Source organism: Anoplophora glabripennis, unplaced genomic scaffold (genome assembly GCF_000390285.2).
Source record: "Anoplophora glabripennis isolate ALB-LARVAE unplaced genomic scaffold, Agla_2.0 scaffold20, whole genome shotgun sequence".
NCBI lineage: Eukaryota > Metazoa > Arthropoda > Insecta > Coleoptera > Cerambycidae > Anoplophora > Anoplophora glabripennis.
The window spans coordinates 1,288,739-1,312,825 of record NW_019416362.1 but is presented as its reverse complement, the minus strand read 5'-3'; the positions used below and the strand labels follow the sequence as shown (position 1 = coordinate 1,312,825).

At 33.8% G+C, this 24,087-nt stretch overlaps 1 protein-coding gene across 2 annotated transcripts in view; it reads right to left on the bottom strand.

Annotated features, from left to right (window-relative positions):
* Nucleotides 1-4,463: 4,463 nt before the first annotated feature.
* LOC108907517 (protein fem-1 homolog CG6966) overlaps nucleotides 4,464-24,087 on the bottom strand; it is a 79,688-nt gene continuing 60,064 nt past the window's right edge. The window contains exons 1-5 of one of the 2 annotated variants that reach the window (XM_018711261.2): nucleotides 21,646-21,854; nucleotides 9,559-9,721; nucleotides 7,548-7,967; nucleotides 5,905-6,094; nucleotides 4,464-5,848 (exon numbers count right to left, since the gene is read on the bottom strand). In XM_018711261.2, coding sequence (XP_018566777.1) covers nucleotides 4,789-5,848; nucleotides 5,905-6,094; nucleotides 7,548-7,967; nucleotides 9,559-9,721; nucleotides 21,646-21,663 — 1,851 coding nt within the window. In that variant the 5' untranslated portion in view covers nucleotides 21,664-21,854 and the 3' untranslated portion in view covers nucleotides 4,464-4,788. Of the gene's footprint in view, nucleotides 5,849-5,904; nucleotides 6,095-7,547; nucleotides 7,968-9,558; nucleotides 9,722-21,645; nucleotides 21,855-24,087 lie in introns of those variants that run through there. The other variant, XM_018711254.1, reaches the window with a different exon arrangement.

Genomic DNA, 24,087 nt, shown 5'->3' with positions numbered 1-24,087 from the left:
ACTGAATGGTAGTAAGGGCTGAACAACGGATGTCGTTTTGGGGCATAAATGCGGTCTATTGAATAATAATATGCCGCTCCCTCTCCCACGCAAATCTGTGACTTAATCGTTGTTATTATAATTAGGGATAGAGTTATTATTATTAAATAAATGTAGTTATTACTATAAAGCACTAAAGTAAACCCAGCATGTATTTAGAAATTTGCGAATTAAAAAATTTATTTTACCAATAGCTAATCATCATTAGTTACTAATTACTAATAGCATAAAATCGATGTAAAATTTCCCTGGGAACACGATGGTGCAATTATTTTTTTGCTACTTGCCGTAGTTTACGATATTTGCGAAAAACCTTATTTTTTACGGTTTTTTGACCTTTTGACCCCTTTCCTGACCATCTAGGTCAAAAATTTTTGCGGATTCGGATTCCTGAGGGTCGAAAACATATTTGCGCCCAGGTTTGATCGACAGAGGTAAAAATGGAGGTTCAGCCTTCATTTCAATGGACTATAAGGCTATGACTATATTTTTTATCTAGGACTATATTATCTTGGACTATATTTTTTATCTAAAACTTTATTTGTTCCATATACATAAATCTGAAAAACGCTTCTTTTCACACAAACATAATAAATAATACATAACCTCTCTTTTTCTAACTATAACTAACCATAAGCCTAAGATCTCCAGATCTCTTCTTCTTCTTATCCGAATCGCGCAGGATTTTTTAAATATTTGAATCGGGTTACTACAATTTAGTTTTTAAACTTGTGGCAGAATTTCAGACAGCAATATTTTCAGAATGTCTTTCTGGTTATCCAACTTTGGTATTGATTTCATATTTTATCATATTTTATTACCGCTCATTCCAATTCTGTAACAGCATAAACCAGTTTTATTACTTAAATATTATTTATATTGATGGATGAATATTCTTGAAAATAGGTACGAATTCATTTCAATCGTACTTTATTATTACAAAGATACCTTAATTTATTATTAAAACGTATTTAAAAAATTAAGCACTGAAATATCGTCACTGGAATTCAGCATTCTTCTGAGGGAAACAATCTACAGAGGCGTTGGCGGAATTTTTAAATTTCAAAGACGAGGGAAAACTAACAATAAAATGTGGTGGTCTTTTATTAATATTTTATTTAATATATAACAAAATTCATATAGCTAATATAATTGTAAATATTCAGCACTCAATAAATCACACAGTTTAATTTAAATACTAGGGGACGGAATCGTCGATTGCTCCAGAAAAATACGAAGACTATGAGAGGGTTGGGAGCAAGCGACGGTTCCGTTCTTAAACATACAAACATTTATTTACCTACAATTAAACTATCTCCAAATATATGTCTATAGAATTAACTAGTGACACGCTACAGGGTCCAATTACGTTAAAACTGAAAGAAACGCAAGGATTTCTATTAAGGATTACTCTTGCTATTACGCAAACGATAGTTTCCCTTGTTCAACACCGAAACATTTAACAAGTACTACGGTAATAGACTCCCTAGAAATCTCCCATATAATGGCCTAACATTATCTTTAAATATCCATATTTTTGTACGTATTTTCGAATTTAATTACAAGAATATTATAACACAGTGACAAAGTCAAAATATTTGCCAGTACCTATGTTTTCCTTTAAAAAATATTAAATTTATATCACATATTGTTTTCGTTTCAAATGCTTCGGAGATACAAAAAATATGTCTCCGTTTTGCATGTCGACTGTTTTCTGGTAAGAAAAAATTGGGAACCGTCTCCCACCCGGAGACGGTCAATTTTCAGAGAAACAGCTCGTCTTTAAGAAAATAAGATTAGTGTGAAGTTTTTTTTTTTTTTGAAAAATTGGCAAAGCTGAAGTACAACGTTTGGGAAGAACTGTTAATCTTTACGAATAGATATTTCACGAGATAAAAAGGCGTAATTCTGCAAGTATTAGTCATCGTCATTCACTTGACCTGATTTTTTTTCAAATATTTCGTTACGTTAATTTAAAATTCCACTAGTTAAATTTAACCAAACAATTTATCTATTGATTATGAAATGTGATATGTAATTAATTAAGATAAGATTGAGGCTATAAATAATTTTTTTAAAAGGTGAAAAATTTAATCATAAGGCACGAGATATGCAGTTTTTACCACTCAAAATAATTTATTATAGAACAGCGACGGGCAAAACTTTCCTGTTTATGCTTTCCGATAATTGTAATCTTTATTCCACTTTGCCGATATCTTTGGTTGTGAAACTTATCAAAAATTGATAAAGCTAATAAGGGTTTTAGGGAAAAGTCCCCAAATTTTTGTTTCAATCGATCAATTCAATCCAAGGCAGTTTTACCCACGAATTTTTACAAATAAATCGCTCCATTGACACTGAAAGTTCCGTTTATGGTCCCAAGCAACTGATTTGGCCGGTCACTTACTAAAGATCATTTTTCTATAAACGATTTTGAATTAGAAAATAATTTTGATGGGCCCGATGGTCACTTACGGTCCTAAAAACAAGATTATTTTTCTTGTAACAAATTTAATCTTGATAACTTGGGGAGCAGATAAAAAAATTAAATATTAACATTTTCATATGTTGAATACTCAAACATTTACAAAATACGGAGCGCTTAAGTCGTAGGAACTACGAAATATTTTTCCATATATCTTCAAAACAGTCTAAGACTTTTTAACAGACATGCATTTTTTTTTTTCAAGTGATATATGAGAATATTGACGTACAGGATGTTATTTTTTTTAGAGCCTACCTGTTGATCTGGCTCGTTTCTTTGTAAATATGCCAATGACTAGTTTTTGTCCAGTGTAAAGTTTATTTTAAAAGGTTTCTTGTTTACTGTGATAAGTACATTCGACTTGAAATGCACTTGAAGTTACACTTTTAATATCAATTTAGGACCTTTTTCAGTAAAAAAAATACAACGAAGTTATGAGGTGGTCAAAGGGTGAGGACCTCGAACAAAAAACATCCTGTATGAAATTTTTTTAACATATACCATTGTACAGAGTAGTATAAAAGTATGGGAATCCCAAAAAATCTCGCGAGATATGCATTTTTTGCAAAAACCAAGTATAGGGAAAATCAGGATTTTTCCGTGCCTATTCAATGGTGACCATGCCATGACCACTGATCACGTGGTCATTATAGGGTCAAAACGATTTTTTTTAACCTCGGAAATAGAAAGAGCGGAACATTTTACGTTCAGATGTGACCTTGACCATTTCAAAATGGCGGCGAAATCAAGATGGCGGACGAAATTTATGAAAGTTGACCGATTGTCACCAAAAAAAATGAAGATGGCGGATCCAATATGGCAGACGAATTTTTCGAAAATCAACCGATTTGCACCAAATGTTGTAAATGGGGGTTTTTGGGGTCGCTGATCAGGAATCCGAGGTAAAATTTGCAAATTTTAAGATGGCCGACGAATTTTTTGAAAATCAGTCGATTTGCATCAAAGATGATGGTATACGGTCGTTTTTGGGGTTGCTGATCACGAATGTGGGGTCAGTGAGTCCCAAAACCCCCGTATATCAAATTTGGTCCCCATTGATTAAACTTAAAAAACCCCACGCACCATCTTGGAACCGCCATCTTGAATTTTGAAAATCTGACTTCGGATTCGTGATCAGCGACCTCGAAAACCGCTGTACACAATATTTGGTGACAATCGGTTAACTTCCAAAAATTTCGTCCATCTTGATTTCGCCGCCATTTTGAAATTTTTGAAATGGTCAAGGTCGTATCTGAATGTAAAATTGTCCGCATTTTCCATATTCGGGGTCAAAAAGGGAGGTTCCCATTTTAAAAAATCATTTTGACCCCATAATGCCCACATGGTCAGTAGTCAGTGGTCATGGCTTGGTCACCATTGAATAGCCAAGGGAAAATCCTAACTTTCTCTATATTTGTTTTTTTCGGAAAATGCATCTCGCGACATTATTTGGGGTTCCTATACTTTTCTGCCACCCTGTATATTACACGAATAAATACAGATGCATACCAACTAAGAAGGCTCCGTCTTGAACCGTTTTAAAGTCGTATGAAAAAAATGTTTCCCGTTTTGATTTGAACATCCTGTATCTCAAGAGCGATTCCGTTTTCGGGATATGCTTAGAAAAAGTGCAGCAAGTGATTTCAAGGTCATTATGTTTGTGGAAAGCATGTATTTCACGTCTTGACGGTTGGAGATGTTCGACATGTAGGCCAACTTTGGGCAACTGCTCAAATAAAAAAACATTAAAAAATCATCATTTTCACTGGTCATACAAAATAAACAAAATAGTCCTTACTGGGGCACGGAAAACTCGTAAATTATTCATGAAAACCCATTACACCCAATTAAAGTTGCCGTTCAGTGAAGCTGTCGGTGAAATTAGTTGTAACAATAGTTGTTAAAATTATTAACGAAACAAATAATTTAATTGTTTTTGCCACATCCTTTATATAAGTCTATTTATTTTCACATTTTCCACCTGGTCTGGAAGTTATCGAGTCGAAATACGACACCCTGTAATCGTAAATAAAATTAGAAATATTTGAAAAAACTCGTCCATCTAACGAAACTCCCGCAGACTAGCCCGTTCATCCCGTGAAATACACCACTTACCTAAAGAGCCAGAAACTTACGCCTACCTTAAGGAAATAAAGTAACGAATTCAGTACAATCGAAGACCAAGGGCGAGAACGCAGAATTGTAGATCTCGACAAACATGTGTACGTTTAATGACGATAAAAAATATAAAACAATCACAAAATTCAGTGGCATGCGATGAAGGACTCGAGCGCCGCCGGCACGATCCCCCTGTACGGTATCTTGAACTGCTGGATGACCCTGGCGGCGGCGCAACTCAGTCTTGTGTATTTCGCGGTGTTCACTAACTCGTGCACTTGCTGTCCCTTGAGCAAACTGGCGAACGTGTCCCCGTTATTGTTCACTAAGTCAATGTGCGCGCCGAAGTTCAACAGAGTCTGCGCGATGCTGGCGGGACAGGGCTTCGCCATGGCGGCGAGGTGGAGGGGGGTGTTGCCGTCGTCGTCCTTGAGGTTGGGATCGGCGCCCACCTTCAGCAGCACCTCGGCCAGGTAGGGGGAGGGGAACAGGCAGGCGGGGTACTTTCCGAGGAGCGAGACGTCCCTGCAGCAAGCTAGGTGGAGGACGGTTCGACCGGAACGGGCTTTAATCTTCAGTTTTACGAGGTTGTATATCGCCTTGTAGATCTCCTTTGTTATATCTTCAGTGCTGGTGTGGTGATCTAAGAGACGCGTTAACAAGCAGGCCAGGTGCAGCGTTATGACCATCACTCGGGTTAGGTAGGTCATATCTCGCTCCATGTTGGGCATCCGCTCCAACATTAAACTTCCCAGTTCCACTTCCTTCACCGCCTTGTTAAACACTCGTAAGACCTCGGCGACATCTACGGGTGGTACCAGACGCCCTCTAGTGGTGTGTTTGCCTTCCTCGCCCATCATGAACGAGAATAACTCGGTGAAGCTGAACAAACTGCTCTGCGTCATAGGATTTAACCTCTCCAACATGGATTGTTGCATATCTAGAGCGTAGTTCCAGAGTTCTATGCAGCGGTTGAATTTTCCCGCATCCGCGTAGACGGCTCCTCGGTAACGTATGTAGTAGCTCGTGTCGGGATGAGCGGGGCCTAAAATTCTCTCCCTCATGACCAGCGCTTGCATCCTCATTTCGTCCGGGTCGGCCATCAAGTCATCTAGATTCTCGGGGTCTGTTATTTCCAAGACGTAGTCATATGCGGCGACTTTTTGGCTCCTTTGTTTGGGGATCGGGGGACCATCTCCATAATATCTGCAAAAATGTTTGTAAAATATTTTGTTTCGGTAAGAATTATGTGTCGTGTTTACCTATCATGCATAGCACGTTTCCATAATTCTAAAGCACCTATCATATCACGTTTCTTATCGACGCAGGTTGCACCTAATAATTCTAAAGCGTCAATCCTTTCCCTTCTTGATACAAGATGTGGAAGTTTTATTAAATATTCTACTATATGATTATGTCCTGTCACGGCAGCTGCTAACAATGGTGTCATTCCTGCAAAAACAATAATGTTAAACATGGTAGAGGCTTATACCTCTGAGAAAAATGACATTTATTTGACAGCCTCGCGTAATCCACACCAACATTTTTCTTGTGATTTAACATATAAAAATAATGGAATAATAAAAAATCACACACTTGAAGAAATTTACATTTGTAGGCTATGCAGCAACTAAGTTGTAACTATAGTGTAACCTTAGTTCTGCCAGCACTTATTACATGATTGCTAAAGATCAAATGAAATTTTTCTCTCCAAGTCAAAATGAAGATGTAAAAATGTATTTTTTGCTGAAATTTAGACTCAAGAAAACGGTCAAGACAGCACACCAAAGATGTTGTTGCATTTTGTTGAAGTCGAACTATACGCCATGGGTTTTCATGTAAAAATACCTTCTTGGATGATTTCCTATCTTGTGCATCACAAAATTGTTGTAAGGGTGAATCAGAGAATCAGAACAACTTCAGAGAATAGGAAATTAATTTAATGGTACTTCAAGGTTCTGTACTCGGGCCCATGTTATTTTTAAGTTTTATAAATGACTCGTCATGTTTTATGAATACAGATTGTGTTGTCTTCTATGCAGATATTTCATTGGCAACCTCTGACAAAACATTTGACAATCTGCCACTTAAGGTAGTTGTATACCACAAACAGAGTTCAAGTAGAAAACTTTCGAGCAAGTCTCATATTTGAGTTACATAGCTTCGACAAACAGAGCGCAGCTGTGTGAGAGAGAGATTGATGGAAACTGATTTTTACGGGGCACAAAGTTAGGTTAGGTTAGTGTTAAATATAGTGAAAGCATGACCAATTGTTTGGTAAGTTTTTAAAAAATTTAGCAGGAATTGTCCTTATTGTTTGATTTATTTATTAGTTCCTTTAAACGAAAAAAGGAAACTGAAACGTAAAAGGTTTTAGTTAAAAATTTTGTAGAATGCCGGCGCGCGAGCAAACTAACCTTACTTCAATGTGAGACATTGCCAAGTTTCATTTATGTGAATAATTATACAAAAAATTTTAAATCTTGCGAATTAATATCCTTAATCCTAGCTGGTCAATTCTTTCCAAATTGTTACATATAACATATTCCTATACAAATTAGTCTTGCTTAAAATTTGAGCAGTTTCTCGAATGGGGTTATTTAGCTACAGCAATGTTTTCATCATAACGACATTTTTGGAAACGGTGCCATTAAACCTACGCTAAGCATAGTCAACTTTGATTAAAGGTGGTAAAATGCGGTGAAATTGCAAAAGTATTTGTCGGGCGCATAGTTAACTATACAGAATGTTTCGATTATCTCAAATAGTGTCGTTTACGTGATAACTACCTTAATTTGAATTGCCTTTGTCTAACCATTTAGTACTAGATAATAATAAAACTCTTGTGTTGTAATAAAATTTAAAGTTCTGGACACTTCCAGAAGCTAACAACATTCTTTCTTACCGTAAGAATCCACATCCATGGTAGCCCCATGTTCAATCAGCAACTTGAGTATCTCCAGACTGCCCGACTCCGCGCAGTCATGCAGAGCCGTGTTGCCCTTGACACTTTTCCTATTAACACTAGCTTTCAAACTAAGTAAGTACTTTGCTATCCTAATGTGTCCCTTGTAGCATGCGATCATAAGACAAGTGTGACCGTGCCTGTTGGCCACCTCTATGTCGGCACCGTGTTGCACTAGGTACTTCACGATCTCCAGGTGGCCGTCGAAGCAGGCCGCCCTCAGGGGGGTGGAGTTGGTGCGGGTGGTGGTGTTCACCTTGGCGCCGTGGCTGATCAGCAGCTTCACGATGTCCAGGTGGCCCGCCGCGGCTGCGCACCATAACGGCGGGGCGCCCTCTATGGTCTCGCCGTCGAACATCACTAGAAAACAGCGAAATTATTAAATTTATTCATCAAAATACAAGTAAATGTGTCAAATACTGATTTTGAATGTGCATAATACATTCAGTATGTAAGACACTAATGCTTTTGATAATTTAGTATCGTACAAGCAGAGAAAAAATGCACAAATCTGGTGAAAAATAGATGGCGCATTATATTTCACATTGGTAAATAAGAGATGGCGCTTTATATTCGAACAATGCTTATACAAACGTTTGCTTATCTTCTGTTTTAAATTTGTCCATGGCATAAAACTTTTAAATAATCACCAAGTTTTTGAGAAAAAGTTCTATGAATTAGTAGGTACACTGAACTAGATATAACTTCATAAATGAGTTTGTTGGAACATCAATAACTTGATTAAATTAAAAAAGCCGATTTTTCTAACCTCACTATTTTGATAAATAATAAAAAACTATGCAACACAATTTTTCTTCCTTAAGCCTGTATCAGACAATGAAATTTAGTTGCAGCGACAAAATTGCGGGGATAAAATTGCATGCTTATTATCACACAATGGGACAGAATAGCTGCAATTTGTTTAGTTTGCAGTAGAGTGTAAAATTTCTTGTATGTATCTTGTAAACAATTATTTTTTATTCAAGCAAAACATTGCAATGGATGAAAATTTAAAAGTAAATTGCTCGTATAGCTTTAATAGTGGCTTCAACGGTGTTACTAACAACAACCATGATCAACAGCCAACAACAGCTAGGTTGGTAATAAACAAATCTTCATAAAAGTAACTAGAATCCCTGCAATTTTGTTGCACGGAATAGAGCATGTTCTAATTCATGTAATTCAGTTGCCGGGACAGAATTGCATAGTTTGATAAGAAAAATTTCATAGATTCTATCTCGGCAACCAAATACCTGCAACAAAATTGCATTGTCTGATAGCTTTACTCTAAAATGAATTTTAAAATTTTTTTGTGCATTTCCTTAGAATTTTTATTTTTAATATATTTTCATTAAATTTTAGTATTAAATTGGCCTCCTCTTAGTTTTGTTAACTAACATAGTTTGTCATTATGGTAAAAATTTAATAAACCAGTTTTTGTGATTTTTATAAACCTACATAAAAAAAGGAAAATACCTTTAAAAACACTATTTACGTGTCTTCTAAATGGCAAAGTAATGATTCGCAACACTAATTTTGTCAACGAAAAACTTTCATTTACGATAAAACACGTAAAAATGCTGCGAAAAACTTCGTTTTACCTTTAAATATTTAAGTTTCAACTTTGAAGTGTTGTAATATTATGGAGAAAAAAAATAAACATAAGCAAGTTTCTGTTAGAGAGAAACTTTGAAATATCTAACGAAGTAAGATAGACTGATTATAATGTTAGAATTGAATTGGAGCAAGTAAATGATGTAGATATATATCTATCTACGTAAAGTAAGGTTAAGTGAGGTTAAGTTTTCCTTTAAATGTATTAATCTTTATGTAGCAATTCGTAAAGTAAGATTTGCAAAAACGGTTCTATGGAATTTACCCAATTAATTTAAAAACGTTTTATTGGAATTTTGAAAACGCGCGTGTTCCATCGATCAACTTAAAAACTCACCTGAACCTGGTTGCTCAAGGTCCGCGTGACATCTCTCGATCAGGTACTCTGCGACGTCATAGTGGCCATTTCGGCATGCGATGACCAACGGGGTGGCTCCCAGAGTTTTCGCCGCTACCAGCATGGACACCTCGTCTTTGCCTTTGTTGCAGTGCAAGTATATCTGAAGCAAAGAAACAATTATAAGTTAACCTTCTTTGTAGAGTATGTTATCGTCAACAAGAGCCAATTGATACTAATTGTTGTGAATGTGGCACAGCATATTATTATAAAAGGAGGTCTCTGCTGAACATTGTCATCATCAGCATTGGAAAGTACATGCCAGTGGCGTGCCGTTTATTTATTAATCATTTAGAGCAGAATATTTTATTACTTGGAAAAATATGTTTTATAAAGCTGTAGGCAATAAATTGGGAAATAGGTGCACATAAAGGAAGGGTCGTTATCCCCATAACAAGAATTATTTTTAACATCTTTGGTGTGAACCTGAACACATTATTAAACTTCCAAGTATTTCTATGGCTCTTTATATAGATATAAATATATCCCAGCTAGAAACGAGGACACCTTTATTTTCAAGAATAAATCTAAATATGTAAACAGTTTCCTTGTGATGAAAATAATTATATACTTATTCAAAATAACAACAAACGTTGTCAAAATTAATGTTTATGACCATGAAATATCGAGTCGTATAGATATACACATTAATTTCAATAGGTGTTGCTTATAATTTTTTTGTTTGATGTTTCTAACAAATTTCTTTGACCTCTCAATAATTATGCTGTTCTGTATATTCCTCATCTACTTGATAACGAAGTTTCATTTATTTGTACTTGGCGAAATGGTACATTATTAGTTTGTGATCTTGCCAAAGCGCCGTTGACACTTCAATATACAAATGCATTTATTAGAATAACAAATTTCTTGAAAACAAACTCGTCGGCCTTAGAACGTTTTAAAAATAGTTGGAAAAATTCTAGAAGGTATTTTAAGACCGTTGTATGACTTCTTCCACCATTGTTCGCAGGTGATTCAGAATTTGTTTATGTGAGACTTGGCCTGTGTTCTTAAAATACCTGAGAAACATAATTGATTAAATTACGCTTTGACACACCACTTCTGGTAAACAAAGCAGCTATAATGCTGAAAAATGTAAATTAAGTTAGCATTTCTCTACGCGCAGTCACATTTTTGTCACTAGGTACCAAATCTGGACAATAAGGAATGTATTTGTGATATACATGGAAAAAAAAATTGTACTTATAATAGCTCCCGTACTACTGCAAAAACCGACGTAGCTTATTATGGAAAACAGTTGAGAGGATACACAGGGCGCCTCAGAAATAACCTCCAAAATTTTAACCACGTACTTAACTTATCAAACAAAAAAAAATGTGTATAAATACATATTTTCGAAAACTCCCATTTTTATAAAATAACTACTGTGCTGCCTATGGATAAAATGTATGTCTAAATAACGTAAGTATATAAACAATGTTAACATACATATGATTTTAAATAAATGTCCGATGTACAAACAACAACGTTTGTTCATAAACAAATTAAAACATTAATTAAGTTCAAGAGGAGAGGGAGTCTGTCCACATTAGAAAATATTATTATTATAATAAATATAATATAAAATATAATAAAAAATTTCACATCCCTTCTTTGTAGCTAATCAAATGATTTTGCCTCGGAAATTTTTCTGGTTTTTATTTATTCATCATTTAAAATCACATCTGTGATATATACCGACATTATATAAGTAATTCAGTCATTTTCCAAAATTCTATTTAGTAAAATATAAAATACAAGTTACAAATATAAATAATATTTATATTCAGGTGGTAATTTAACAATTAATATTAATTAGAGAGTTAGGTACATGTAGAAATTTCAACAAGTTTTTCGTTTTATTACTCATCATAATTATTGGAAACATTAGAATAGAAACAGTGGTTATAAACTATTGTGAGTTGATTTGAATTGATGGTTTGCTTCTTGCTTATATTCAATTTTATTGTTATCTTCTGTTACACTAGTATTTTGGCCATGATTAAACTTATTGGTACTGGTATTAGCTGTAGTTTTTTTCATTGTTTCAATCATCCCCATATAAAATACTTCCCCTCCAAACGCACTTAAGGCTTGATTGACTGGTTATTGCTGTGTCCTGTAATTTCAATAAGTCTTCCAAAATTGGTACTGGTATTAGTTGTAGTTTTTTTCATTGTTTCAATCATCCCAATATAAAATACTTCCCCTCCAAATGCACTTAAGGCTTAATTGATTGGTTATTGCTGTGTCCTGTAATTTCAATAAGTCTTCCAAAATTGGCCAAATTTTAGACTACAACCGCTCTTGCAGAATGATTAGTTATTTGGCGTCAATGTCTGTATTAGATGCAGCAGATTTGAACCAAAAATATATATACTCCAGACGAATTAGAGTTTGAACGTGAAAAAAAATAACTCGAAAGAAGTGACGCTAAGTTGGCAAACTGCAAATAACTTGTTAAAATTACGTTTTTTCACTTTTTTTACTGCCCACGAAAATTTAGACGACCTATCGGAAAATTAGTAAATGGCAATTAAATTATCTACAATTTAAGGTAGCAAGAAAAAGAAAAATTTCAAAAAGTTGAAATTAAGGAGCCCTTCACAACTAACAAAGTAAAATGTGCAAAACAGCGTTACAACCAATTGTCCCAGGGCTAGGCAAAAGCTGCTCGGGAATTCGCTCTTTTTGCATTAAATAGAGCTTATTTTTACGGTAATTTAACGGGATAAAGAGAAATCACATATGCCTTTTTGTTGCCAAGATAGTTTTTTTTTATAATGTTAATTGTTAGTTAACTATTGGACGTATCGGACCGGGATTTTAGAGACAATTTAAAGAAAGGGTTACACTTTTGTTTCCAAAAAGTTTTACATTAATAGTTCATGTAATAAACGCACTAGCAGCAGTGAAAATTAACGTTAATGACCGGCCTGCACGCGGGAGCAGGAGCCGGGCCCGCGCATGTGCGTGAACGTCGCTCTCGTCGCGCGCGAGATATTTGACGTTTCAAATTCGGTTCAAAATTTTCATAATTTCGCCTTTTCATATTGAAAGCATAATTTTCGCAAATTCTTCGACTCGTCTATTCTACATGTCACTTCACTGCAGAATTCGATAAACTGTTTATATACTCTTGTTTCAGACTTTCTGGTATTTTTAGGTATTAAAGTTTAATTCAATCGTTCCATCGGTAACCAGCTTTTATGACCTAATATCCTCAAGCTATATTATTATTCCTTTTTAATATATCCAAGTCAGAACAATTCCCCATCGATTTGGTAAACAATATTGTATTGGTTCCACGCGCGAATGCATCGATCTGGCATGCCGTCTTGGCACGAGTCCACTTTTTATTTAACTTATCATCCAGCGAAATATCCTCCACGCAAAACGCACAGGTCTACGTCTAGAGGTCCGGTTTAAAATTAGTTTTTATAATTCTAAGTAAGGATATCGCGAGCCTGGCTCGGTTCCTACGTACACCGTGGTGTGGGAGGCGTAAAAATGAACGATTTCCAAAATTTCGGGAGGCAGACATCGCTTTTTATGGATCGATCCGTTATCAGTTTTACGCGTGAGGGTAGTTGCATACGAAATGTTATTTACGCTCGCTCGAAAACAACATTATAAAAACTGATTTGCTTCTCTCGTCTCGAACAAATAATTATCGTGATCCGACTAATAACAGGTTACTTAGCATTTCCTCAATTAGGTTGATTAATCGTTTCGTTCCCGACTGATTTACTGCTTGATTTACATATTGTTTAGAGGCATCGGAGGCTCCATTTGCATAGGTCGTCAATAACATTCCTCGCGTTTTTAATAAGCTCAACAACGGACGAAAATAGTTTCGTTACTATGAGATGAGTAAGGTCGATTACTCCATTACTCCAGTCAATTAATTAGAGACTGAACGTGAAAAATTTATTAGTAGACATTTTATTGCACTTGGAGGAGGGTATGTAGAATGATAATATGAAAAAGTAATTCGAAAGAAGTGACGCTAAGGTGGCAAATTGCAAATAAGTGGTAAATTTACCTGTTTTTGCACTTTTTTTACTGCCCACGAAAATCTATACGACCTATCAGAAAATTAGTTATTTTATGTTGTAAACAATTAAATTATCTACAATTTAAGATATCTAGTCATATTTCACCAATTTTTTTACTGTAATATAAAAGTTGAACGCGGAAAAATCAGTTTTCGAAAATTGGGCATTATTATTACAAAATGCGATGGATATTGATGAAATTTATGGAAAAGACGGTCAATCCAGAGACCAACATGTGTGCCAATGGCCGATTCGATCGACCGTGAAATTGTTGCTCTAGGTATTTGTTAATTAATTTCGCTCGTTTTTTGCAACTAATTGTTTAACGTTAATTGTAGAAGTTAATATCGTCGATATAGATTGTAATTGATCAAAAGAAACGTATCGAAAATGAAAAATTTCAAAAAGTTAGTTGATCTTCACAACTAACAAAGTAAAATGTGTAAAACAGCGTTATAAACAAATTGTCCCAAGGTCAGGCAAAAGCCGCTCGGGAATTCGCTCTTTTTGCATTAAATAGAGTTTATTTTTACGGTAATTAAAGAAAAAAAGAAAAATCACCTACGCCTCTTCGTTCCCAAGATAACTTTTTTTTATATATACACCGTGTTTTTTTTTTACAGAGTTGCTTACTTTCCCGAACTGCACAAAATGAAAATATATTTGCATATACAGTGTGTTCAGTTTTTCCTGGGCAGGTACCTACTTAATTTTTTTAAATGGAAACCTATATTTTTTATGGCATTATCGAATTCTACGTGAAAAATTAACGGGACTTTGTGTTATGATCCCTATTAAAATGTTGATAGTTTTCGAGATAATCGACTTTTCATTTTTTTTTTCTTATGTTTCGTCACTTCTAGTAGTTGACATAATTATGATTGTACGACAGCTAGAAATTATTTTTTTTCAGGAACTGTAGAGTGAATATGGCTCTTTCAAAAAACGTATCAAAAGTTGACCTACGATATACAGGGGGCAAAAAAAATCGTGCCAAATCTGATAATTTAAAATTTGAAAAATCTCGACTTTTTCAAATAGAACACCCTGTGTGTTATGGTTTCATTAGATGCCTTTCTGTAGACCCTACAATTTTTTAATAGCTTTCCCTATACCTAAGTTGCGTAGTTTTTGCAAAAAAAAAACAGTTTTATGTAAAATACCGGATTTGCGCCCGTTCCTTTGTCGGGAAAAATATTATAAGGGTCCAGCTACAGGGTTATACTGGTGTATAACGTTAATTGTTAACTATTGGACGTATCGGACCGGGATTTTAGACAATTAAAGAAATGGTTATAATTTTATTTCCCATATAAAGAGAGAGTGCATCTATTTTTTTATATTTACATGGCAATTCACCAAGGAGAGAAAAATTCAAAAGATATAGCAATAACTACTTGTCATATTTATTCTAATCATTTTCCAGCTCTTAAGGGACTGAAGAAAAAGTGGAAAAAATTAATAAAGCAAACAAATTTTATCGGTAACATCACTTGGCAACAACTCACGTGACCCGGGGCATTCTTTTATCAATATTTTTAGATTTTTAGGTAAACAGTTTGATTCCACTCATAATTTCTCTCGAAATAACGAGACTTATAATAATTAAGAGGATTCCTATTGGTCAAAGATAAAATTGCACTTATCTGCCGTTGCATTTAATTAAAACAAATAAACGCGAAACAAGATTTCGGGAAATATCTGTTGAATTTTGCCAGTGAAAATAAATAAACGTTACAGAGATAGTGTAGGCAATTTATTTCGCAACTCTGGCTTTGCCAAAAACTTTCGTGAAAAAAAAAATCGACAATTATCTAATTTGTAAAAGTTGTAAATTTTCGTGGTGATGCCAAAAATTTTAATTACTCTGTTTTGCCAGAACGGCGAAATGAAACAATGTTGGACCGATTCTAAACAGTCTACAGGGTGTTCTAATATTTCCTGTACCTGTCCTGTAAACGTTAAATTCGTCTTTACCAATATTATAAGGCGATGTTTTTATCCAAAGTTGCTTCATTTAACCGGTAGATGGCCTCAAAATCGGCAAAATATTTTAGTACAAAGTTTTTTCCAAATAACTCCAAACGGTCCAATTTAAATGAACATATATACAGGGCGATTCAATCATAATTTGATTAATTTTAAGGGAATATAGATAAAAATGAGTAGAATACGAATACGCGATTAAAAAAATTTTAAAATGCAGTTTTATTGAAAAAAAATATTTTCAAATCATTATTTAAACCCTTGGAACGCTCCTGACCGCTGACCCACAACCGTTTATCGAGAGTGAATCTTGACCTACCGTATTATTCGGTCATTAACCTAGCTTTTACTGTGTTTTTAATCCGTAGTGAGCGACAAGGAATAAACAGATCTTTTTACCTTGACTCATGAATGAATAAGATATTTTTTTACATTTTAAATATTAACAAGTGTTTATTTGTTAATAAAAACAAATGTATAATGGTAATGATTATTTCCGAATATTAGGTTATTACAATTCAGTATTTTTAATATTGTTAATGTTTTCACTAGTGAATATGAGCTTTTAGTACTAGGTTCAATTAATTATTCTGTTTGTAGTACGTATATCTAGTGACTTATTGCTTTTCAAAGAGTAGTATGGTGCCTACTTATTTAAAATACCAGTACGGCTAAAAAACACTCATTCGTCCATAGTACTTTGTCAATTTAAGTTGGGATTTTAAAACCAATAGCAAAATTCAACACGACTGGGGAAATCTGCTGTTTCGGTTCAACGTTCCAAACGCTCTGTAGTCCGCCGAATTAACGAGAGTTAGCGGGATATTTTTTCGATTTTCTGTCTTTATTAGGCCTTCTAAATACGTGGTTAAAGTTAATGATATTCTGACTGAATCACCCTGTAAATGCAAGCGTGTAAAAAATGACATCTACGTTTGCCAACAAATTGATTTAAAATCGGACCGACAAAAAACCCTAAATCTCGGTTATCTTTATTTCATGAAGAGTGGTAACTGAAGCCAAGTCGATGCACAGTCATTTTCTTAAATCTATGAATATGCTTTACACTAAATGCTTGTTGGGAAATAAATAAATATAACGAGAGTCAGCTTTCCTGTAAAATTAATAAAATAATATATTACAAGGCAAAGTTTGCAAACGTCGAACATTATATTACACTCTAATAATAATTAAAACACCAATGTTACACAATGCAGTCGACCTACATTCAGAATTATCGAAATATCAACAATCCTACAAATATTTATTGATATGTGAAATGCGATACATGTTTTACTCTTTCACTACTTCATTTAACTTGCTGCGTTGCCAAATGTGAGCATTTATACCTAAAATCTCCTACAGGTGTTGGTAGGCCCTAAATAAATTAATTTCATAGTAGATTTATGGGATTTAAGGGATTTATAAAAATAAATGAAACCGTGACATTTTCAGTAAGCATCCGTTACCTAGAGAGAAACTATGCTCCCAACCAGTCAGTCGCTGTGTTAGTTCCACTTTCCAGCGAAGAATGACACGTATAGCAGATAATACCCACCAATTTCAAATGAGGGCAGGCTAAAGTGGGCCAAGAACCACTTAGTCTTATTTCTATTTGGCACACGAAAAAAAAACGTGTTAAAGTTCCTACAAACGACGATCTACCTGTCGCGATTTTAAAACAATTGAAGGTCCGCGCAGGAAATAGTTAACCTTAAACTTATTTTAGAACCGCCTAATTACCGGTGATAAACAATTGTTTGGGGCGTGACTGTGAAAATAACCTCAGATTTATGTTTTGGGCTATTCTCTCACTTGGTTGAGTGTACAAGGTGTAACTTTAAGTCGGGGTCAGTGTTTTAAAGGTGTTTTTCAGAATTTTAACCTATAAATTAATTTTCTGAATAAAACAAATAGCCACGCTTGTTTAAACCAAGTGTATGAAATTGTTACTATTTTCTGGAAAGCACTGTGTTTAGTTTTTGAATGTCAGGGTCAATGACTTCTTACATTAACCTACTATAGGTGAACTACATATCAATGCACCTGATGTGATATGACAACATGGCGCTAGGCTGGCGAAAAAGAAATGTCCAACGTTAATTCGGCAAAGGAGAATCGCTCAATAATTCTCCGCTTCATTTTATTACATTTATTAGTTTCCAGGTTAACAATTTATGGGAAGGATGAAGTATTAGTTTTTATTACAATCGAAATAGAATTTGAATAGTGCAGTGTTGTGTTGTAGGCACCACTAACGGTGTCAGCAAAAAAAATACCTTTCCATGAACATAACCTCAAATATGTGAACAAATCTCGATTTTGGCACTTTTAGGTTAGGATATCTCGAAACCCAGAGCCAACTGAGAAATTTGGACCTCGGATTCGAGTTCAGCGCCCCAAAATTCTTGAGGAAAAGATATTCGTGTTGTTGGCCTGTGTTATTGACTTCGAAATTTTGTTCCCAGGGGTTGGCAACACTGGGTGAATGTTATAAAAACAACAAAAATGCAACCCAGCTTTTTATTATTAATAATAATTGTACCCGAGAAGTAACTATTACACATTCTTGATACAAAATTGGCGATTTAAATAAGTAGGTCAAGATTTTTAATTAAAATATAATAGATTAGAAATGTTCAAGTTTAATGCACATTTGTAGGGCGCCAAATAGTACATATTTTATTTTACTACTGTTTATTTTAACCTTTTAAGTCGGTATTATCCTTGATGCCATCTTTTATTTACGTTTAAGCGACAGGCGGCGTTAAAATAGGTCGTCCGCATTTTTTTTACAAAAACCGCACACATTCTACACTTCCCCACAAATCGAAGGTCTACTACATCGAATTGCTCGATGAAATAAATAAACAATAAGGTAGGAACGCCTTGCCTTGAAATGATACTTGAACTTAATTAAGGATGAATAAGAGAAAAAAGTAACACGTCGAACGGAACGATGAATGAATAGAAAGAATTGTGGTGTTGCGAAGCGGAAGAGAGCTGATGTAGAGAATCCTTTGGGAAACCACCAAGGCGTAACCACAGACCACATCCTCCACATGCTGATTTATATACAATTTTTTATGACATAAACATGTGCCATTAACTCTGACCTTTCGTAAAGCGTGCGGGCGGATATATTGGCAAAAAGAATAATTTTCCATTTACAAGTTGACCCTTGAGGCAATGGGAAAAATATGATAGCGATGCCTAGATCAGAGGTCATTGTTTCATTGATATTAAGAAAGGTCGAATAAGCGACCTACATTTTTTATATATTTACAGGAAGAGAGAACAAGAAATTAATTCAACTAGTCCTGCCTTAGAATAATAACATACCGCCCCTACTCCCATTTTGTTATATGATTTATCGAAATCGATTAGGCCAGGAAATATAGAGTTGGACGCGACTTTTTGTTTCGGCAAGCTGAATTTATCACTATAGATGCTAAATATTATGTACAATAACATATTAGTTTCCACAGTCATAAAAATGGGGGAAAATTGTTTACAAGGTGGTTAATTGTATAATTTTTACGTAAATTCACGTTTTTCGCTTACAACTTTTTTCCGTTCATTTTCCCGAGAAAACAGTAATGTGCATTTTTTTCGTTTTCAAACCTGTATACAGGGTGATTCAGAATTTATCAAAAAAAAAAAAATTCTGGATGTACAGGGGACCCTTGCAAATACAATTTTGTAAAGAAAAAATCAAAAAGGGCAGTTCGAAAATTATTTAAAAATACACTTCTGCACGGCACTGGAAACTGGTCCACTGTAAAACCTGACCTCGCACAATGCGATCGGCATGGCAGTGTGATAAAAACGGACAAAAACTTTCGCAAGGAAAGAAATATGTAAATAGAATTTTATCGCACCTATTTTATATCGGCAAATTCAACTGCTTTTGCCTTTATTAATTAATAAAATTAATTTGTGTTTTTAAATAATAAAATCATTTGACATACCCGATGTTACAACAATTGTTCAAAATTTTATCCACCAATGTGTAAACACATTTGGGTCCGTTGTACTCAGTTTCTACGAACTAACACAAATGTTGTCTTGTTTCACCATAACACAAATGCTTCACCATAAATTAAAACGATATCCATCAACTCCGAGTACACGCAAACCATTTTTGACACTAACTACCCATTTTTGACACTAACTACTAAAAACCTATTGTAAACACCACAGATAACAGGTAAATATCGCAACGACGATTGCAAAATCCGAATTCAGTATTCGGAGTCGCTGAGGCCACGTGGCGAATGATGTTAGAGACTACAGTTGTCCAGTTATGTAGTGGTTGAATGTACTATAACTTCAATATTTTTTTTTCTCGGAAACTATAAGGATTTTACAAATTTTTTTTTTACAATATCGATTCCATTTCTCATGCTGCATCTATTCCCAAATTTTTTTGGATAAGTTGTGAATCACCCTATATATTACATATTTGGAAAGCTTATGAAAAGAGCTTTAAGTTAAAAAAAATCGTCAAGATTGGTTATTAAATTGTAACAATTCGTTATACTTGTAATAATTTATTGGTCAAATTTAAAATTGTCAACTTTTACAATCAAAATCAATCATAATAAGAGCAAATACATACAAGCTAGAATACAGTTCCAATATGTGTTAGATTAATGCATTTGCGATGACCAACGTTCATATACGTGTGTTTTTTAGACATTTATGTAAAATTTAAGATAAAAACATTTTTTAACGTAATTAAAATTGGTAACTATTAAATTAGCCCGGAAAACTGTTGAAGAATGTTGTGAGGCTAAAGACCAATAAAAGAATCAGTAGTATAGCAGGAGTAGCGTTGTCACAATCTGAGAAATAAATGAGTTTTAAATTAAATTCCAATTTAAATTATAGTTAAAATATACATATTTTAAAAGTGTGCATTACAAATAAATCGGTCTGAGTGAAATCAAAAAGGCCCTCCATGAAATTATTGAGTACATTTTCAAGTATTTATAAAATGAAGTCAATTAATAACATTTTTTTTTGTTTATCGTGTTTAATTGGAATTCCTCTTAAGTAATTGATGGTGGCGTACTACATAGACAGAGGCAGAGAGGGAATAATTCTGCGACAGGCAGAATCTTGGACAAAGTAGCAATTTTCACTAAATAGGATTCTGCAGTTCTGTAGTTATCCACATCCACTAGGAGTATCGAATCAACAATGAAAAGAAATATGGCTTTTTTGATGTTGACTCAATTTTTTTTGGTAAATTTATAGTAGCTAGGAAATAATAATAATAATAATAATAATAATAATAATAATAATAATAATAATAATAATAATAATAATAATAATAATAATAATAATAATAATAATAATAATAATAATAATAATAATAATATTTTCATCAAGTGATACATAAAATCTAAATTACATAGTTTCAATAAACGGGGCAAACAGTTAAGAGTCAACAGAACAGAACTGGTTCCAATTTTGACGATTTTTAGTAACTTTTAATTTATTTTGAATAGTACCAATTTCAGTGACATTCTACAATTTTGGCAGTTATTTTAACTTAAATTTAAATAGATTAAATATATATATTTGTCATTTCAGCTGGCACAAAAGTCTTGGTTCAACATCTATTATGATTTGTGGTTTGCTATTACAATTACCAATCTTCCATAAATTGCGACATTCAATATGTATCCGAAAGGATAAATTTTAGTTACACATTACGATTATTTTGAAACCTATTCATATTTAAAGAACAAATTATGTAGCAAATATTGACATTTTTCACCAATAATTGAATAAAAGAATTGAAACCTAAACGTAAAACAAATTTAAATCAATAATTTATATATCAGTACTCATTTTTTCAGTCTGATCCTTTAAAAGATCCAAACTGATTTCTTTCTGAGGTGTGATAAAATTCCGGAGAGCACCAATGGCATCCCATACCAGATTTAAATGAAAATTCTTCAGTTATACTCACTTTTTTCCACCGCCTCATTTTTCTTTACTCTTCAAAACCGTATACCAAATAACAGGTGATCAGATAGCACTCTTCAGTTTGGAAGAATTGGTTGCAACGACATCGATGAGAAAAAATCACTAATTAACAAAACGAAATCTAACTCGCGATTATGAAAAGACGTTCGTCGACTTGGGGAACGCAAAACTAAACAAAAACAAACAAGTCGCGAACCGAGACTATAACGGCGAGGATAATCAAGCCTTTGGAAGGGGATCCGCAGAACTTGTCCAGCGAATCGCGAACAGCGTTGCCAAATATGCTGATATGGAAGTATTTCTACCACTTTCACAATTTCTTTGAAATTGGTGCTCTATTAAATTAAAACTCATTCGAAACAAAGCAATATTATTTATTTCACTCTTTCCCTTCATAATATTAGACAAATTTAAAAAAATGCATTATAATGTAACTACTGCGACGAGAATAAATACAAGAATACGTGAATCATCAGAAACTAGTTTCCATCCTACGATCTGGCAACGCTGCAGAACATACTGAAATAGTGCTACCATGTTACATTATACGATAAAAGGGCGTAATGCGGCTTTTTGTTTTGATCCATTTGCATTTTTTATTCAAATTCATAGAGAAATATCCGTGGAAATTACATCACTCTTGTTTTCGGTCGGGAAACAAACAAGAAAAAAACCTGTCTTACATTACGATTATTGACACTTTGTTGTTGTACAGACGAGACAGATGAAACAATACACGATCTAGAACATTGTACGTACTGTCAAGGATAACTCTGACCGGCGTGTAGGTACAAACATGTGCGCGTGAACAAATTCTTAACGTAGAAATCAAAGTTATAGTTAATTGGTAAATATTTAGTTTTTCTTAGACGCATGCATAAAAAAATCCGTTTATCACAGTAAAATCTGTAGCGCGTTACTGGTAAAGTTCGTTCATAGATTTAAGAGAATGACTTCCAAACAGTTCCGAATTGTTAATTCTATTTATTTATTATCCTTAGATAATACAATACACAATTAATAAAATTACATAATAATCAATTCCACATTAACAGTATTTTTTTTTTAAATAAAATAATAATATACCGCCCCCTCTCCCACACAAATCTCCGACCTCTGGGCTAATCTTTTCGGTTTCACTATCAGTATAACCACTTACGCTAATAATAAACCTCTCTGTTTTATTCGCAATATGAATGTATGAATGTTTACATGTGAACACATAAAACACAACTTTTTCAGTTACTTACAGCGCTCTGTTATCTCTGCTAAGAATATTATCCAGTTCATTAGCATTCAGAGTGAATTATATATTATTTACCACCCACCAGAAATATTTTACTTGTAAATTGGTTCCCAGTAAGAGATTATGTCATTCTCTCAAATCTATGAATGTACTTTAACAATTGAAAATCAGTATACTATCAGTATGAATAAACTTTTCTGTTTTGTTTGCAATATGAATGTATGAATGTTTACATGTAATCACGTAAAACACAACGTTTTCAGTTACTCACAGCACTCTGTTCTCCGCTAAAAATAATAACCAGTTCACTACCATTCAAAGTGGATTATATATTATTTACTTGTAAATTGGTTCCCAGAAAGAGATTCTGTCATTCTCTCAAATCTATGAATGTACTTTAACAATTGACAATCATTATACTATCAGTACAATCACTTACGCTAATAATAAACTTCTCTGTTTTGTTCGTAATATGAATGTATGAATGTTTACATGTAAAAAAACAACTTTTTCAGTTTTTCACAGCACTGTTCTCTCCGCCAGTTCAATAGCATACAGAGTTACATTTACCACCAATCATTTATTTATTTATTTATCACATTTGGAATGCAAACAGGCTTGCTGCCCAAAATCATAAAATCATAAATCATCAAAATCATAAATATTTTACTTGTAAATTGGTTCCCAGAAAGAGATTCTATCATTCTCTCAAATCTATTAATGTACTTTAACAATTGACAATCAAAGGACTGGAAGATAAATAAAAGACGTTGCTAAACAATTTAAAACAAAATGATATAAATATGGGAAAGTTAAAAAAATTATAAAACCAAGCCAAAGTAACATAAAAAAAGTAAGAAAACGGTATAGTAAAAGCTGTATAGAAATTAGATTTAAATTTTCATATAATTATCAACTTGACGTTTTGAACACAATTTGCTGTCAAATAATTATTTGCTCAAGTTGAATATTTCCGGATTTACATTCGAAAACACTTGTTATGTATATTGTCACATATACAGCAAGAAACAAATTGTTGCTTTTATCTTTACCTAGAAGTAGTAAATGTGAAAACCCATTTTGAAAATGCAATTCTATTTACCTCAAACTATTTGTTTCTCTTAATTTTATTGTAAAACATGCAGCGCGACACGTATGATTGGTATTCTACAGGAAACG